This window comes from Molothrus aeneus, chromosome 5, assembly GCF_037042795.1.
Source record: "Molothrus aeneus isolate 106 chromosome 5, BPBGC_Maene_1.0, whole genome shotgun sequence".
Classification (NCBI taxonomy): Eukaryota; Metazoa; Chordata; class Aves; order Passeriformes; family Icteridae; genus Molothrus; species Molothrus aeneus.
The window spans coordinates 18859981-18879612 of NC_089650.1; the positions used below are offsets into that span (position 1 = coordinate 18859981).

The window sequence follows — 19632 nt, forward strand, 5'->3', positions numbered from 1 at the left end:
TGAGGTAAAGGTGAGGCATACAGTGAGGATGGTTTGTGTTGACACTGATCGATATCCTGGGATATCAGTCTTCCTTTCAGTGTAAAGGGCACAGATGGGGACAGACAAGAGGATCTTGTGCAGCCGCATCTCTTCAATATCATCATTTAAAGCCACAATCTGGCCCTAATATGAGCTTTTGCCATCTAGACCTCTGCAGCCACAGAGGTATCACTGGGGCTTCCTCCATGGACAGACTTGGTCTCCTAGGTCTGGTGGTACTGACACAGACAGTACTGCAGGACAGCTATGCAAACTTTCATCTTTAGGATACCCCGAGCTTTTCTTCTGTCAGATAGTTTAGGGTATCGGGGCAGGAATATTGGACATTTAACTTCTCTGATGCTCAATTAGTATATCAGGGTTAAAAGGATTCTTGAAGGAACATCCCAAGAAAAGGAAGAGAAATGGTTAGTGTCTAGGATAGGCTATTTTATCCCTCTGAATTTTCAGAGGGACAAATCAAGAACAGCACATATCACAGCACCTATTCAGGAGCTCAGTGAGTTGGCATTCTGAGAGAATTCAGAATCAGCATATCCCACTGATGCCAGAAACAGGCTACCAATTTTAATGTGAGAAGGATTTACTTCTGTAGTCCCACATAGTCAGGGAGGCATCCCATGAGGTGTAAAAGCACCTAAGACACTGTTACCAAGCAAGTCAGCTGACACATCATGACCACAGAGCTCTTGTATTGTATGAATTCCTAACATTTGTTTTCACATTACCATTGTAATGGTTTAGGATCCCTCAAGTGAATTCCTATAGAGGAAGTAGGTTAAACACATCAGATTAAGCCAGTAAGATGCTAGACTGGAGCACTATGGTGATGCATAGAAGAGTATTCCATGGATAGAAATTGTCAAGAGGTGGTATTCTCTGCCTTGGGAATAAAGGCCTACTTTAAAAAAGGAAGCAAAACACATAAGTCTATTTAGGCTTCTAACTCCATGTTTAGACAGTGAGGAACTGTCCTGATTTTCAGTTGTGCTAAGGAGTCAGCATCTCATGTTGAATTTAGAGGGGCTCTAAACACCTCTGAAAATCCAGATTTCTGTTTTGATGTTTTAATGTCGTTTAACATAATAGTTTTGATCTCATGAACCAACACATTTCTTAATAGAAATTAAATCAAAAGTTCCAAGGCCAAATAGTGGGTTCATCAGTATTTGACACTTTCAGTCATTTACTGCAGCTCCTCACCACTTTTAAAATTTTCTGGGAATGATCAGAAAGCAGCATTCATTTATATGGTGGCAAATCATGGGAAGTGAGAAGCCTACTGCAAAGCAAAACAATTCCCAGCAGTGCACTTGTTTCATACAGCCCCACCAGACCACGCTCAGGGCCTTGATGATGCCTCTCTGCCACTATGTGGGTCTCTTTGGCAGCTGACCCCAGCATAGGCTGACCAAACACTCCAGCCCATCCTCCAAGAGTGTGGAATTATGGCTCTCCTTTGTGCTTCTCTAATTTATTTGCTCAGTTGTTGTGCTCTTTAACAGAGCGAGCTAGTCTGGCAGAGGACACAGGGAAGCATCTCTCAGCCATGCTCTGAGTCCATAGCAGAGACATGGGAACATACACAAGAGTAGGCAGCTCAGAGCAGGAGAAAGGCTGTTTTTTCCCTGGGTTACGGGGGCGGCTGGGAGATGAGCAATTCCCTACGCAGAGCTGGTCCTCCTCCCATGCTCATCACTACTGCATTCTCTGACAGGATACTTTTCCTGTGTCTGTTAGATAAAACTATTCATTTGCCATCTTTCCACTAGCCAGTTTGAAATGACAAAACACTTCTCTATTTCACAGACCACTGGGACTCTTTGCAACTGACCTATATTGGTTATAAGCTTCATTTGTTCTGGCCTGCACTCCTCTCTCTTCTCCCACATGGAGCACATGCACTGCTCCTCCCCCTCAAACAAACACCTTTACACATCCAAGGACATTGTAAAAATAAAATTATCACAACCTGGCCCTCCGGGAACCTCGGTTTTACAGTTTGTCCCACTCTGATGCCAACAGAATTCACAACCCAGTTCAAGAGAGACAGACAGTGAGTGAGAGAAAGCAGGCAGACAGGCACAGACAGAAGGAGATGGAGGAATCGGGGAGAGAGAAAAGGAGCAGAAGGAAAGAAACAGGGCTCCTAGTCCAGAACACAATGGAGAAAGGGGGATGGAGTTATAGGGACAATAAAAAACTTAAAATTATAGAAAATTGAAGGAAGAGAGAAATAAGTAGATAGAAAAAAAAAGCAGAGGAAAGTACAGAAGAAAACAAATGGTCAAAGGGAAGAGGGGGATGTCAAGTCAGGCAGCAAAGCAAACTGGTGTCTGTGAAACAAGACAGAAGAAATAAGAAGGTGCTTGTGAATCTGGGCATGGGCACATACTTTTTCATGTCTCCTTTTCTATTATGAGTACACTGTGAGGAAAAGGGCAAGAGGAAAGGGAAAGGAGCATAAATAAATACCTGAGCTGCCATCTTAAACAGTTTCTAATAGTCAAGCAGATATGCTTGAAATAGGCAGTCCACAGGTTGCAAACACTCAGGTACAAATTGCAGTTCAGCAGGTAGGAAACTGTCTGCACTAGCATAGTGGCATTTACATTTCTGGGTCCACTGGGTCTCTGTGCACTGGCAGCAAGCCCTGAATGCATAAAAATGCTTCTGTTTAGTACTGGGGAATAGTGCTTTGATGGCTGCCCTGCCACCTCTTTCAGGTTCCAAGAAGAAAACCTCAGCCCCAAAGATACAAATGCAGTTAGTCTCCCTTCTTTTTGTACAAATCCCTTCCTCCCCACTGCCTGATGCCAGCTTGTTTGCATTCCAAGGGTTCATCTCTATATAGCATTGTTCTTTTGTTGCTCTGCTTTCACTCTCCTCTTTCCTTATGGCTCCCCTTCCTCAATTCCATTCATTCAGCTCACCCTTACACAGGCCTGTATGAACACACATGCACACAGAATTTACCTCTGTAGTTATCCACTTATCTATGAGTGCAGTACGTGGCTGGCACACATCTCTCTCCCACAGACAATCCATTGATTTCCACACCACAACCCTGCCAAATCTGCCTGTCTTTCCTTCCTTCACAGCCTTTCTCTTGCTGCCCCCCAGCCACTCGGTTTCTTTGTCTCTCCCTGCACAGTTCTGTATGTTTTTCCCTCTCTTCAATCCAGTCTTCCTTCTTCCCAACTCTGCCCATCTGTCTGTCTGTCCCTCCTTCCCACAGTTCTCTCCAGCTGATACACATGTACCCCAGTGTCTCTCTCCCTTTCTCCCCCTGCCACATTTCATTTCTTTGTGTCTCCTACACACCCAGGCCCACACTTGCTCTCTCCCATACTGAGAGAAGGCAGCAGCAAAGAATTTGCTGCTGACCGCTGCATTGCTAGGAGGCAAACACATGGCCAGCCTTGTGCAGGCCAGTTTCTGCCTGAGTGCCCCAAGTCACATATCCCCAGCATCATCTCCAGCACTGGGAAAACAGATGGTAAAATAAATGAGCACAGTCTGATAAAAGCAGGAAAGGGTGCCTGCCTCGGATGCTCCTCACCCGCACAGAGATACACATCCAGCATGGGGACAGCCCTCTCGCTCCTATACCAGTCCAGCTTTGTGCCAGAACTAGCCAGCTGAACAGGGCACAAGCTCTTCCCTAGCACCAGATGGACAGGGGTAGGAGAGGGTGGTAGTAGATAGAATGACCAGTGGCTATTTTTCTGACCACAGCTTCTAATCCTGGAAAGCAAAGTTCATGGGAGGAAATAAGCAGTCTTAAGGTCATGGGGAGGGCTGGTGTCATGGGAGGTGCAGCAGAATTGTGGGGACATATAAGACCTCCACATGCAGAGACAGGAGGAAAAACATGGACAGGGAAAGGAATCAGGTATCAAAACAGCTGTGGACCAAGATGGCATTCAGGGATCACTTTTATCTCAGTGAAGAGGGAAAGCCAACCTACTGGCAATCTTAGCTGTGAGGGTCATCAAGAGCAATGACATACTCTGCTGAAGGGAAATAGCTCCATACCTCAAAAGGGACAGAAACCAGAGAGCAGGGTTTGCATTACTTTGCTTTTGCTCATACAAGAACCATCCTCCTGCTCTTATCCACTTCCATAATACTGCCCAAGAATGTTCCTTTACCTCCTCTACTACCTCCCCAGATACCTCCATCCAGTGACTTGTAGCATTCTTTCGTCTGCATTTACCTGTTAGAAGAAACCTATACTTGTTACCCTTTCCAAACCCACCAGAATTCCTTCCTAACATTTTCACATTCATTGCAGCCTCTCTTTGCTGACAACAGCACTGAAAAGCATTATCTTAACCCTGCAAGACATCTTTCCTAGATACTCTGTTCTTCTGTGCCTACAAGCTGATTATATGCTTGATGCCTTCAACTGTAACCTGAATCTCAACACTTTCAGTTTTACAGTCCTCAAACAGAAGCCACCCATCACAAAATAAAGTCCTATAACTGGCCCACAATGGCCACACATAACTGTTAGACTAAGAGAGAGCAATGCTTCACAGGAATCAAAATGAATTAGCAAAAGCAGAGAAGGGAAACCAACACAGAAAATATTCCTTCCATCCCTTTTGCTGTATGAACTGATTGTGAAGTTTCTGTTGTGAGATATCAAGGCTCAAGTAATAGCAGGCATTTCTGCCTGGTCAGGTGGAGGTGCAGGTTCTCTTTCCATTTCCTGAATGTATTCATGATGCAGCATCACAATTAGGCATAAATGTATGTGTTGTTGTCCACTTTCCCCCTCCCCCTCACCAAAAAACAAAAAAAAGGGTTTAAGCAGAAAGGTCATGATAATTTTTGGCAAAGGAAAATAGAGATTGCGTATATAGCATTGGAATTATTTGGTGTTTAAAATGTGTTTATGAAGATGTGTGGGTACCAGTTGTAGATATCTATTTCCCTTCACTCAGAAATTCCCTCAGAAGAGCTGTACTCAAATATGAATTTCCAACACCTCTTCATACTCTTCCACCCTGATAGTCTGATAGTGCCCTCAGCATACCTACTCTATGTTTTCTGGTCTCGCCTAGGTACGCTGTCTCCAGCCACTGCTGCTCACAGCATCACAGCTTGCTGTGCTTATCTCCCCACACTATTCCTAGGTTTACCATTCTGGATTTTTGCTACTGCCCTTTCAAATTCCAGCGTCAACCCTGTCACACAGACTTTAACTCTTCCTGCCTTGTTCTAATGCAGGCCCTACATCTTAAACCTAATCTGATGGCTACCAGTAGCCTTCCTCATCATGGCTCTGAATCCCCCATGTCTGCCCTTGGCCCTGAGAGCTTGGCCTGGAAAATCTCCTTTCAGTAATTTATTCTTATCACTTGCCCTTCCACCTGCAAGGTCATCCAGCTGTACCCTGTATCCTCATTTTCCCTCAGTGGCTCATGCAAAAATTACTTTCCCACCCACTTCATTTCCATACAGCATTCTAAAAGACAGGAAAAGCCTCAGGTTTTCACATCCCTAAATCCCACCCTCCCAATCTGCCTCAGCAAATCCTTTGGGCTCTTCATGAAGGAATACAGCCCTACGTATTTCCTACATATTTCTGTTCCCCTAGTGCTCCTGCATTTTCCCCTGTCTGGGACACAGAAGTCGATACTTCTGCCTTTATATCCTTTTCCTCACAGTCCCTAACTGGCAGCCCTTATATTGGCTATTTTTCTAGTACTTGTGCAGAAAGATCACAGGCTCCACATATCTCTAATTGATGTATATCTGGCTGGAGGGAAACTCATCAAACTGACCCCATCCCTGACCCCAGCTTGACATGTAGGTTCTGTCACATTTCCCTTTTAAACATTTCCAGATTAAATCTCAGAAACCAGGAAAGGGAGCAATTCTAAGCTTCTTTTGACAAACAACTCTAGGGGAGGAAATACGTGAAGACATGACAGATAAATGAAAGACCTCCAAGAAGTAAAAAAACCCTACCAAAAATTCCCACCAAAACCCCAGGTTAGGAGGAGAACAGCCAGTGTCTGACAAAGTTACACTGCAGCAAGCTCTGAAGAGCCCAGATGAGGCTGCCAGGACTCTGTTAGTGGTCTCCTGCCAGGAAATTACACCCCAGACTGAGCAACATTCCCATCTCTCAGGTGACTTCCACAGGGAGTCACAACAGCTAAAGAGCCCTGAAAAGACTCAAGACTGAGTCTAGCTCTCTTCTTCCTCCCTCCCCCAAGCATTGTTGTTCTGGGTCAACAGAACCAAGGGCAACTGGCACATAAGACATTATTCTCCAGGCAAAATGACAGCAGGAGGAGGAAATAGGACACAAGGAGTAGAGAGATGATGTGCCCCTAGGCCAAAAGGGATGTTGTGGAGGCCAACATGGCCCTTGAAGTGCTCCTGCTCTGACTCCACCTTTGAGATGTCCCTCAGCCCTAGCTTCCACAGAGTCTCATCTGCAAGATGGAAAAATTACTTGTTAAGAGCAAGTAGAGGTGGATACTGTCCACAAAGGAGCAGATATGAGATAGGAAAAGGACTGAGAATGCATGGGGAGAGAGGGGTCCCATCATGCAGGTGTCAATAACAGGGATGTCTTCCTGTCACCAGCAAATAATCTGACATGATGCTGCTGACTTCGTGTAGGCAGATGAGACCACAACTGCAAGCAACTGCCACCTGAACATGAGAGATACAGTAATTATTAAAACAGAGCACAGCCTTGAGTTGCGTAAGGACCCCCACAGATCTGCACAAGCAGCAGCAGAAAGCAGTTGCTGCCTCCAGAACAGAAATGCAGAGTTTTCCCTGCTGTCAGCACCTGCGTCAGGCTCCCAGTTTCTCTTGAGATACAGCTCTTAATTGGGATAGATTGTACGTTTTCTGCCCAGCTCCCAGTTTAATTGCAAGTTTATGACTTAGCCTGTTTTGTGCTTTCCACGCTACTTCTTTCCTCACTTAATCTAATAGAATTATAGAAAGTATTGCTGGGAGGACCTCAGGAGGCCACACAGTTTATCCTTCTGCCCCAAGGCAGTATTTCATTTTCAACAACATCATGTGTCTTTTGCTATCAGGTCAGATCGGTCCAAGATGTATAGTGGGTAAAGAAATGAAGCTTACCCAGGGGAGTCAATTGGCATAAAAGACTAAATCCAGCTCTTCAAGTCACTGAAGTTATATCAGAAATAACCCTGATCCAAATGGTGTCATTTATCAGATCAGTCTTTTAAAAGATGTCCTTTCTTAAGTTTAAAGTCTTTAAAATGAACAAATCTCTAGAAGAAACTGTTTTGACAGCCCCATTTCAGTATATTTAATGCTTCATTATGAACAGCAGTGACCACTCCATTGTTAAGACTTAAGAGATCTTATCACAGTGTCATCAGCTTTGAAACTCCTATTAATTCCCACAATAAAACCTGATTTTTCTGGAATTTTACATCCTGAATTTCACTCCACAGTAGACTATGTCTGGCAAGACAAAACAAAACCATTAAAGCATCTTTAATATGACAACTTTACACAAATGAATTTCCAGTAAAATTTCAGAATGTCAGACAGCTTCTTAAGGCTTTTTCTTCCAAGACAATTTGACTAAAAATTCCACTTTTGTTTCCTTTTGTCTATTAATCTAAGAAGAAATGTCTTGCAGCCTTGGGAATAGATAATGTAGAAATTAGAAGGATAAAAAAAAATCATCTGGTGATGTATCAAGCTAAGTAAAGCAGGGCACAAGTATAACAGAGATTCTGTGCAGACCCATGAGGACCAAAGAAAAGGTAAGAAGGAGGGACTCCAGGGAGGAAAGAAATGGTTTTGTCTAATCAAACAAGCAAGCAGGAAAATGGATTACGTATCTATTAAAACCAGTTAAAGGACTGTTTGTTTCCTTCTCCTTCTTTTGAAATTTCAGTCCTGGTTGAGCTGAGTCTTTTCTGTGTTGTAACACTCATGCTGAGCACCTGCAGCACTGCACAGCTGGACAAAGCAGGGGAGCTGTAAGAAGACAACAAGCTTCCTGGTCAGCAGACAGGCTTTCTGTCTTCCTCCCACTGTTCTCCACAGCATCTGTAATTCAGACTGATGCTAAGCCTATAAGCAGCAAACACAAATCCTCACTCTACAGATGTGACTGCCAGTAAACAGGTAGGAGAAACTTAATAACAGCTCCAGACTGTTACTCATCCTGCTGGTCCAGCTCACTTACTCACCACCATGAACTCCTTCACATGGAGACAAAACTATTTCCCACAATCTTCCCATGTTTGGCTTCCATGCTTTCTACCCCCTCTTCACTCCTAGCCTCTACAACCAAGGTCACGATTAAGCCAGGAAAATAGCAACAACCACTACTTGCATCAGGATGGTATTATACAGCACATTAGCCAGGAAGGACAATATATTACGCTGTTAAAATAGATTTGAAAGGGTTGAGATTGTTATTGTCAAACACACTATTTTGAAGGACATTAAACTGTGTCCACACTAGTGCTTGAAACAGTCCTGTAAAAAGCAAGTTGGACAACATGCTTTAGACATGACTTCTTTTCTAATTGTGGTTGTGGCCTGTGGAAGAGGGAAAGGGGCAGTGGGTGAATCCCTACTGTTAGCTAATTAGATCATACATTTCCTCTCTCAGGCAATACATCTTTCCCTGCACGGGCTGCATTTTTCTTCACTAACTTCTCAAAAGCAGCTTCCCTATAAATCACAAATCACCACTGCAAGCATTCCCTTAATGAGCTCCTCCAGCCTTTGCATTTATTTTATAAAACAGCATTCACCAATCTTCATCTTACAGGTGCATTTAGAGTGTTTATTTGAAGTTAAGGGAGGTCCTTCAGGTGCAGAGAGACAGACTCCCTGGTTAAAGATTGCACAGAATTCATTTTATTACCTATTCCCAAGGCATTCTTCCCCCTAGACACACCACGTCACAGGTGACATACACAGCTGGTATGTTATTTTCAATATGAAAAAATACGAGTCTTGTTTTGTGATCACATTGTCAATAGAACCAGAGGGAAATGAAATACCAAATAAAAACAAACCTTCTTTAGTTCTTTAACTGGATCAGCACAGCATCCAAAATAGCTTTTATTCTTACTAGTCAGAGTAAGAATAAAAGGTGCAGATACCAGCACCTGCAAGGAAGAGTCTATAAGGCCTATGTAAATCAACAGAAAACACCCAGGATTAACAAGAAAACCCGTGCTAGATACAAATGCCAGTAATGCTAATCTGGTTGAAAAAGAGTGAGTCTTCTAGTTACCCTAAGTCCATAGAGGACTCCTTCCTTCTTTGGAGAAAGCAGGAGCTTTCCCAGCTTGTTCTGTCATTTTTGAGTTGGCTTTTAGCAAAAGAACCTCTTGTTTTTACTTCTTATAGATTGAGCTGCTACTCATCCTCTTTAACTGGTATTCATGCTCCCTAGTGAGTTCTCAGCATCAACACACTGTTGCCAGTGAAATGAGGCCACTGCTTCTCCAGATTATTGAAGTGCTTCATAAAGTCTGCTACAACATCTGCAGCCATATTTCTTACGTTCAATTTAATGTACTTTTCCTAGCACTGGGTATAAAAATGATTATAAACCACACATATAGAAGTCTTGAAACACAGATTCCTGAAAAGGCTGCCTGAAAAATCACTCAGTGCTCAGTCTTTACAAAACTCAGCTTCCCTTGCCCAAGGGAGTCTACCATAATCGGGAAGATAATGGTTAAATTTTTGAAACTCTTGGTGTTAGGCTCAGTTCAAGGCAGTGCCTTACCACAGATGCTTTTGCATACTGCATTAGCAAAGACTCTACAATGGAACATCAGTACTCCACACAATAGAGCAACTCTCTCTAGGCTTTTACCCTTTCTAATATGAAACTTCTAGTCAGACACAGCTGAGTCAGAGTAACTTAGCCAGGCTGTCTTTCATTTCCTTAGTTCTGTTTCCACTAGCAACATCAGAACCATGGTCTTTTATCTGAAATTCAATGACAAGCAGAGAGACTTTAATAAGAGGACTCTGATTTTGAGATTGAGAGCTGAACCTAATCAGAACAGTATTGCCAAATTCAGCTGACAAAAATGACACAACAATATGTAAGATGATAAAGACATGAAGAAGAAAAGGTAATTTTTTGTAAGTTTTAGATTCATCTTTAGAATAGAAAAGGTATTCTTGCAATTTCACTCCATTTTGCAGCTAAGCCAGATTGGATGTGCCTGCAGGAAGCCCTTCCTGCTCACTTCAAGGGAGGTGGCAGCCTCTGGAGAACTCCTGTGACCTGGGACCAGCAGAGGGCACTGCGTCACCAAGTGACAGCGGTTGGACGCGACACAGCTCCCACCAGGCAGGGACAGCGAGCCACGCCGAAGGAAAGAAACAGATTCTGGAAATTAGAAACATGCATTAGTGACCAGCATATCAATCCTACAACTGATAAAGGCAACACTGCTAAAACTGGCCTCCAACTCTGCGTGCTCCTGGAAACACACCGAAATCCATCTCTGCCTCCACACATCTCAGTCTCTAGGTGTTGATTATAAGGCACTAAGCCTCCTCCTGAAAATACTTTTCAAGGGGTAGGGCCAAATCGGTCCTGCCCTGCAGTATATGCATCAAGGCTGGCTTAAGTCGAAAAACATCCTGTCAGCTTCCTCTCTCCTTTTCCAAACCTCTAAATCCCTGCTTGTAGCAGCAGGAAGTCTGTTCAGACAAAAAGATATTAAAGTAAAGAGCTGGCAATTTCCATTCTGTCCTCCCCTTTTACTCTCCGCCTCCTCCAACCTAGCTGACTTTCAATGAGCAGAGAACCAAGTTAGAGGACATGAAAGGAATGCTGAGGTAGCAGCTTTAAAGAGTGTCTTTCTACTTGCCTATTTCTAGTTTATTTTGAATTACCAGAGGATGACCATGAAGTAGCAAATAGCTCATATTTTTTCTTCTCTCTGTATTCAGTCCAGTGGGACTCTCAGTACTAGAAGAAGCTTAAAGGATAAATAAATCATACCAGTCAGGCTAGTGAGTGAAAAGTTTCCACTTTCTCTTTGTACAGTTGGTGGAATAACTTTGCCAGGATGTGGAAAGGGGCCTCAAAATTTTTCATTTCCTTCTGTAAAGAAATAAGAAAATTGTCAATTGCAGATGGAATAAGCATTTGACTATTTCTGCTCTATTTCACCAAAGAAGGATTAAAACTGAGTTAGATGACAAACAAGGTGAAGAGAGTCCCCAGTTATCTTTCTCTGCCTGAAAGAGAAGATAACTTTACCAACACCCCCTTGCACAGATGGTGAAAGGAGCAGATACTCACCACTGACATCTCACAGTATTCCAGGCCATGTTTCTCAGCCCACTCCTGTGCTTGTTCCTGCTCCACAACTCGACGATCAGCTAGGTCTGTTTTATTTCCCACTAAGACACCTACAGAAAAAAAGACATGGAAAGAAATAAAAAAACCCCAGCTCATCAATGCTGACTTGTAAGCCATAAATACTGGAGTATTTGTAGAAGTAACTGAAGAAGTTGTAGGCGTGGCAAATAGTCTATAACTACCTAAAAAAGATTCCAAAAAGGAAACATATTCAAGCCTTATCTGTTTCTTGATAAAAGCAAAGGAGTTGGAGGAAGCCATGTCTGCCCCAACTTAAAATAAATGCTCTATTCCACAGCTCAGCAGAAACAATTGCTATCATACAAGAGGGGAGTAGATAACAAGAATCACACATTCTTACCTGGGATGTACATCCCAACTGCTTGAGCCCTCAGCTTCTCCAACCATTTGTTACAGTTGTTGAAGGATTGCTCACTAGTGACATCATACACAAGGCACAGGACGTTGGGTTGCTCCCACTGCACAGCAAGAAAGGAACACTGTCACCTCTAATGAAACTGATGTGGTCAACAGCCATGCTGTAAACGTAGCAAACACAGCTGCTAAGATGAAAATAAAAAGCCTAACACCCAGGAATCCTATGCCCTGGCTGAGGTTTCACATTTCAATTGACCCAACTAAATCACTGACATTGGGAGAGGTGGTTTTGCTTTCCTCCCCAGTCCTGTCTGTGCAGCCCTGCCCCTTGTATCAGCTCTGGCACTCATCTGATCCCCGAGGAAGCTGATTTTTCATGCTGAATCAGCACAAAATTAATCCTAGGAAAAAAGTAGAAAGGTTTTCTTCCAGTTTGAGAAGCTGAGCCAGCTTCTAGGGAAGACCCTTGCAAACCAGATCTAGTGCAAGTGTAAAAGTGGAATCGCTTTTGTAGACAATGAACCATTAGGTTGACTTAGCCATCTTATGAAAGCTTACATCAATTAACTGGTTCTGCTTCTCAAAATGAGATAACACAGTAGAGAACTGTATAGGGAAGGTCACAAATATGTGAAGGAAAAAACCCAAGGGCAGGATTATGCTCAAGGACAAGAATGAATCCTGTTGGACTAAACACATCACTGTAACACAAAAAAAACCTCCCACTGTTGAAGTTGCAGCAAAACAGATGTTTTTCTAAGAAATAAAAATAACTTTAAACAACAGTACACAGAAATTCTCCATTAAAGTTTCCTATTCTTTTGTAAGAAAACTGCCTCTCTGCTTTCCTTTCTCTGGAAAGTATTTCTTCTAGTACTTATGCAAGTTTTAGAGAGGTAGAACAGGATGCGTTGGCAACTGAGGTAATTGCTCCCATTTACACTAAAGACAAAGTTTGCTACATCTGCCAGACTGGGGAGCTCAGATCTTCAAAGCAAAAGCACTTCTTTGGAAGAAGAGGACTGTTACATAAGACTTACCAGTTTCTCCAGCATTTCAGAAAATAGATCTTTTCCTGCAGAGTCAAAAATGAAGAATTCCTGAAAGCGGAAACAGAAAGAAGGCTCTTGCCAACAAAAATGCAGTGTAGGGAAAGGTTTTGGAAGTAAATACTGCAACTTGTAACTCCAACATTTTATTCAGGACAGCAGTGTCATGTCCCTAAGGGACAAATTCCCCGCACTGAGAAAACTCCAGATAGTATGAGAAAATAAATAGCCATTTTTCAAGTATAAGCAGTAAAAGAGTTACTTCCAAGGCCCCAAGTCTAGTTTCTATCCCTACTGGAAACAGAATATGTTAAGTGGGACAGTAACTTCTACTATTTATACAAAATCATATATATTCCATTCGTGGGAGTATAGGGCATTAAGGAAAAATAACGGATAAGCTTCAGCTTTTGTAGTTCCAAGAATCATGAACTAAACCTGTGTGCCCTAAAGGACAGAACAGAATCTCAACAAAGCTGGCAATAACTTTGGTTTAAAATTTTGTGTTGGATACAAGTATATAAAAATTACACTTTTAAGACCAAACTAACCCTGGAGCATCAGCAATTACACATGATCAGCCTCATTTCCTTAATGCAACTTAATTGCCCTATGAACATGCATAGTGATCTTCTACCAGAATGAGACTTGTGTGAGGCTTGAGCTCTGGATGTCTCTTTCTGACCAAATTTGTGTCACAGAAAAACTCACCACACTATCATTTGTCTCTGGAACTGATACAGCCTTCACCAACAATTCTATGCCCGCTGTCTGTCAAGAAGAATCAGGAAAATGAGGATCAGGAGAGTTTTTAAGAGCCTGTCCAACGGCATACCAACCGTGCATTGGATTGAGGCAATTCTTGTGAATCATTACAATTTCATCAAACACAGACCGCTGGATACTCAGCAATACTCCTCCTAGCTCTGGTAACCTAATCTCACCAATATGTCAAAGGCTCATAGATTTGCTCAGCTGGGGGAAAAAGGAGGAGAACCAAAGAGATTTGCTTATTTACAGCTCAGAATATTAGCTGAAGTCTGCAGGTCTACGCTCATTCTCACACTGCTGCTCTAACGCACGCCTTAGAACGTTCTGCACTAACCATGTGATGAGCTAACATATGGGACTGAGATTATTTGTGCTTCTCCCACCTTTTATCTCATTCTGCTTTGTAGCTCATTTGTTTGTTCTATTTCTATCCTTAAATTCTGGTTTCCATCTTTATTTCAATGAATAAACATATTTTAGGGGTTTTTTTCCTCCACACTCATATTTTCCTTTTTTTACTTTACTTATATGTACTTTTATTTTTATCCTGCTTCTGATTAGTCATCACCATTGATTCTTACACTGAAAGACTACAAACTGTATCCTCTTCATCTGGGAACAGTTTCTGTAGATTATAATTATCTTGGGGCTATGCAGCACATCTTGGTGTTTGCACAGTGATAAGCGCACTGTCCACATCCACATTTAATAGTTGGAATTAAAAGCTTTCTCCTTCAGCAGGGCTTTTTCATAGAGTAGTCCCTAAAGGGGGAAGCTCTCTAACACCACAAAACCTTGTGAAAACATTGGTTCAATAGGAAAATCACAAGATTAACTAAATTATTCTGCCTTAAGTTTCAACACCAGCACCTACATAATGCAGACTTACAAAATGTTAAGCTCTTTCTCTTCAGAATCTAGGGTGCAAGAAAGAAAACCCTCTAAGATCCCACCTTGAATGCCTCAACTTAAAATCATATTTATTTTGTTCTAGGCCTCTCAGTTTTCCCACTCATCTTAGAAAAAATTTAGACAGCAGTCTGAGCCTGTTGTATGCTTACCAGTGTGTAGTTCTTCTGAAAATGAGCCCCATCACTGCGAAACATCTGGGCTAAAGCACTCTTACCCACAGCTGGATCACCTGCAAAACCAAAAACATAAAATATTTTTGTTTCATACTAGAGAATCTTATTTTTCCTCAGTTCTGATACTATGAATGTTGTAAGAGCCCAGGTGCTCTGACTCTGAATACAGGTAATTTAACTGTCACATGAAGCACAAAACCATCTCAAAGGTAATACCCACACAAGGAAATGAATATTGCCATTATGCATACTGGTGGCTGACATCTGATTTCTGATCTATGCACAACAACAAATGACTGCCACATTAAGGTGGAACTGCTGTTTGTTCTAAAATTCATGCTTACTCCACAGCCCTTACCTAGGAATTAAAATTTCCCAGATATGTTATCATGTAGAGAAAACTACAATGTGAAAAGGGACTGGGCTTCCTAGGAGGCTATTTCTTGTCCTTAGGTTACCCATCTCCCCAGACTCAAATCCTTGTTATATACTGAGACAAAGGTGCTTAAGCTGGTAACATTTCTCAATGAACTCTTCTTGCTGACCCTGCTAAGAGAGCAACTCTTGCTGACTCAATGCTGCTGGTGGCTCATTAGTCGCATCCTGGGCATAACAGAAGCAAACGTCAGAGAGAAAGCACATGGCTGGAGAGAAGAGCCTGCTGATTCATCCCTGTATGGAAGGAAAAGCAAGGGGCTTTGGTTTTTGCTCTTCTAGAGCCAAGGCTTTCTGATATGGCTTGCACAACACTCCAGGCAAACCTGATAGCTGCCTGCTTTGGCTTGCTCTTACAAAACTCTGAGATCCAAAGCAATCACAGGATCACAGAACAGATTATGCTGAGTTGGAAGGGACCCACAAGGATCACTGGGTCCAACTCCTGGCCCTGCACAGGACCATCCTCAAGAGTCACACCATGTGACTCTCAAGAATATTGCCCAAATGCTTTTTCAACTCTGTCAGGCTTAGTGTTGTGACCCCTTCCCTGGGGAGATGTTACAGAGCCCAATCACCCTCTGGGTGAAGAACCTTTTTCTAACATCCAACCTAAACCTCCTCTGACACAACTTCAGGCCATTTCCTCAGGCTATGCAGAACTCACATATGCCCATATCACTACATGAAAAAGATGATAAATCATAACCCTTCCTAAACAAAGACTTAATGCTTCCAAAGAGCTTATCATTTCTCCACATAATGTCTCGCTAGCCTGGATAGTTAAAAGGACAAGAACCAGTAATTAAAAACCTCAGTGCTTCAAGCTTTACCCTCAAAGGCACACTCATAACAGCCAAGCCTGGAATACAAGTCTTTCACATTATGTTGTTAATAAATAAAGCCAGAAAGGAAGTATTTTACATTAAGTTGTTAATAAATAAACCAAGAAAGGGGCATATTTTTGACTCCATTACAGCTTCCTAATGGTGTTTTGAAGGAAATTGATTAAGCCCTCTGCTCACTATTACAGAGGAGGAAGGGTGTTTTGGATAGTGACAATTACCCCTAGATGCATTAACCAAATGTAGTTCTTGTTTAAACATTTTTAGCATGCTTGCTTACTTTGAGCTGAGTTGGGCTCATAATATTTAGACAGGAAAATCTGGTAAGTCAGCTTGTTTGTTCTCTGATCAGTTCAAGCCTGTGCGGAAGACAACACTCTGTTCTGAGTGGAAGCTATTCTGTATTTCAATAGACAATTAGATCTGTCTTTGTAAAATGAGATAGAGAGGCACACATTGCTCCAAACTGTGCAGGCATCAGCCAGCACAAATTCTTAACTAATGCATTGCCTTTCTTTCACTTGACAGCCCCGGGCGTTCTTTCCCTCTTTATTCTTTGCCATCCTCTTAAGCCCATCACACCAGTACACTTCCTCAAAGTAAATTTCCTTGCCCTTTTCAGTTTAGTCTGGTGTGCCAGTAGGGCATCTCACAGTATATATTCTATCCATATTTCTGTTATTCTGCCAGAATCTGTAGAGTCTTTCAAAAATGCCTGCTACTGCCAGCTGTTTCTCTACAATGAAAACCTTTGTGTAAGTGTCTCCATAGTAAGCTCAGACAACAGATCTTTTTACTTTATGCCTGTAAATGACCCTTGAGCTAACACAGGAATCATCTTCTATTGTCAACTCAATAGTCTCTGTTTTGCTAATAAGAGCCCTTTTCCCCTGTTCTTTTTGACCTTGGTGTAGCTCCCACTTCTGTGTCACTGGCTCTTCATAACCATTTCCTTAGGTCCACAAGAGCTCCCAGTTCCATTTCTGATGGGTTTGCTCCTATTTACGTAATTGCATGTTCTTGTTCCCTTTAGGTTGTTGTGGTTACTCATGTCTTTGGTCCCTTTCACTTTAGTGGCTTTTTCTGCAACAGAAAATCTATTTTTCCTGGTCTGCTTCACTAATTTATTATTTTTAATAATACATGGATATTATTGTGGCGCATAGAAGAATGACATATGGGATAGGACATTCCTGTTCTTTGTGCTGGGAACAGAATTGAAAAGGCCACTCCAGACCCCATAAGGATTAAGGACATAAACAGGTCATCTAAAGAAAACCTATGTGATTTTAAAATGGTTGTGGAATTGGCCTTTGGTAACACTAAACAACAAAACTGGATAGACTTCAGCAAAGCCAGTATACTGGGAGCAGGAAACTTCCAAATTGGAAATGATGCCTATGTTTCAAGTGTGGAAGATAGGTAAGATATTCATGCTGTTCACAGCAGTAGAGCCACAAGGGAGATCAATTCTTCTGCCTTTGCCAAAGAACACATCTGGCTTTGTGTGAGTTGATGGCCAGCTGCTTCTGAGGTTAAAAAAGGCAAACATTTTATTCCGGATGAAATAATTTGGAACAAAGAGTTAAACCTGGGAGCTGACTGCACACAAAGGTTTTATGAATTTGTGATTTTGGCTGAGGCTGCACAGAGCTTCAATGTAGAAGGAGGGGAAAAAATGAAAAGATTTTTCACAAAGTTCTAACAGCCAGCTGTACTCACTTTCAACACCTCCATAATCCATCCTGACTAAATAAAGTGGTGTCTTCACCTCATTTTTTTCTCAGGTTAGCCTCTAAATTGTTTTGGGGAAAGGATGCCACTGTGAAGTGCTCATCCTTCTACTCTTTATCTAGGCTTTACCTTTCTATCATACTCTCAGAACCATCCTAATTTCTAACATGAACTTTTCACATCAGCCCAAAGCAAGGCTCACAAATTAGGCAGGACTCAGCTGCCTAGCCTGCTCCCTTCACGCTTTCTCCAGTCTCTGTATCCACCTTTCCACACTGCCGAAATACTCTTTTTGGTTTGGGTTTGGTTTTTTTCCTCTTTCTCAGATCCTGTCCTCGCATTTCAGCCGATCCAACTGCACCTCACACCCTCCCTGGGCACTGCTCGACTCCACGTGCTAGGCGAGGGCGGGTTCCGAGTGCTAATAACACACACGACCTCCGCTGCTCCCGTCCCCAGGCAGCCGAGGTCTCCCTTCTCTCCCACCGCCTCTCTCCCCACCTCTTCTCCGGCGGGGCGGCCCCGGCACGAGGGGCTGTGGGAAGCCGGGCCGCCTGCGCTGCCGGCCTCGCCCGACCCCGCGGCGCCCGCTCTAGTCCCGTGTGGGCAGCGGGGCGGATGGGAGCGGGCGGGCCGGACTCACCTGCCAGCAGGCACTTGGCAGCGAGCTTCACCATCGCGCCGGCCCGCGCCCGGACGGCGGCGGCGGGACCGCCACCGCGCTGATCCAAGGCCTTGGCAACCGCGTGGCCCTGGCAACCGCGTGGCCCTGGCAACCGAGCGACCGACCGACCGCCCGCCCGTCCCCATTGGCTGCGGGCCCTGTTCATCAAGGTCACCCACAGTTATTATTGGTTTTCTCGTTTCTCCCCGCCCACTAGTCGTGCTGTCAATCAAAACAGGCGCCCCGCCCCTCCCGGTGGCGTCGCGCCCGTACGGGAGACGCAAAGGGGAATTCTGCCTGGCAACTAAGGACGTCATCGAAAGCCGGCTTGTTATTGGGTAGAACACAGGGGCCTTCACCACGGGGCTGAAATGACCCTCTGGGGGTACGACAGAAAATGATAAAAGTTACGGGCAAGGAGCTGCGGCAGCCTCTAGGCGGGAAGAGGCGAGCGGGGGGAGAAGCCTCCACTTCCTGCCTGTGAGCCCGCGGAAAGCGATGTTCCGTGCGGAAGGGCCCCGGCTCCGTGTGCCTTGCTGCGCATGCGCACGGCGGGAGCGTGGCCTGCCGCGGCCTGCGCGTCCCTCGCGCCGGGCCCGGCATTCGGGTCACGCTTCCCGCAGGGCTCGGGCAGGAGCGGAGCTGCCCCGGGCCCGGCATTGGCGTCACGTTTCCCTCAGGGCTCGGGCAGGAGCGGAGCTGCCCTGGACCCGAGCTTTGCTGCGGCGGCTTCAAAGTCCGCCACGAAGCCGGGTCAGCGCGGCGGGAACAGGCCGCTTGTGAGGCCGCTGTCGCCCTGTGGGAGCGGAGCTGCGCTCCTTCCCTGGCCGGGCAGCAGCTGATCCGCTCTCCTTTGCTTCAGTACACACTTTTCCTTGTTTGGCAGTGTTGATGTAGTCACGGACAAAGTTCTCTTGCTTGCTGATTTCTTAGCTGCTTTCTCCTTCGCGCTCCCGCCCCTTGTTAATTTTTGTATCCTTTCACTCTGCAGTGGGTTAATTTCTTTGTTTTTTTATATTTTAAAAATATTTCTACAAAGCTCTCCTTTGGCTACTATTAAACTATTTCTGTGCCTTATTTTATTCTTTGAACTGATTTTCTGTCTTCCTTAAGCAGTCCAAATGAGTGGATTTGGGTAGGAGTCGGAAAAGAGGACCACGAAATTTCCTGGGTTTTCCCCTCCTAGCAGCTTCTTTGAAAGATCTGTGCCACCAAAAAACATACCATTATTAGCAATCCATACCTTTTTTAGGGT

At 43.8% G+C, this 19632-nt stretch overlaps 1 protein-coding gene across 2 annotated transcripts; it reads right to left on the bottom strand.

Moving 5' to 3' along the window:
* Nucleotides 1-7329: 7329 nt before the first annotated feature.
* Nucleotides 7330-18459, bottom strand: IFT27 (intraflagellar transport 27). 2 transcript variants are annotated; one of them, XM_066550540.1, is made up of 8 exons: nt 18357-18459; nt 14676-14755; nt 13555-13614; nt 12835-12894; nt 11778-11895; nt 11357-11466; nt 11054-11155; nt 7330-10432 (listed from the first exon to the last, which is right to left on the bottom strand). In XM_066550540.1, exons 1-7 carry the CDS (start codon nt 18388-18390, stop codon nt 11057-11059), a joined length of 561 nt encoding a protein of 186 aa, XP_066406637.1. In that variant the 5' UTR covers nt 18391-18459; the 3' UTR covers nt 7330-10432; nt 11054-11056. The 2 variants fall into 2 exon arrangements, with proteins under 2 accessions (XP_066406637.1, XP_066406638.1); XM_066550541.1 differs by lacking the exon at nt 13555-13614.
* Nucleotides 18460-19632: the final 1173 nt, after the last annotated feature.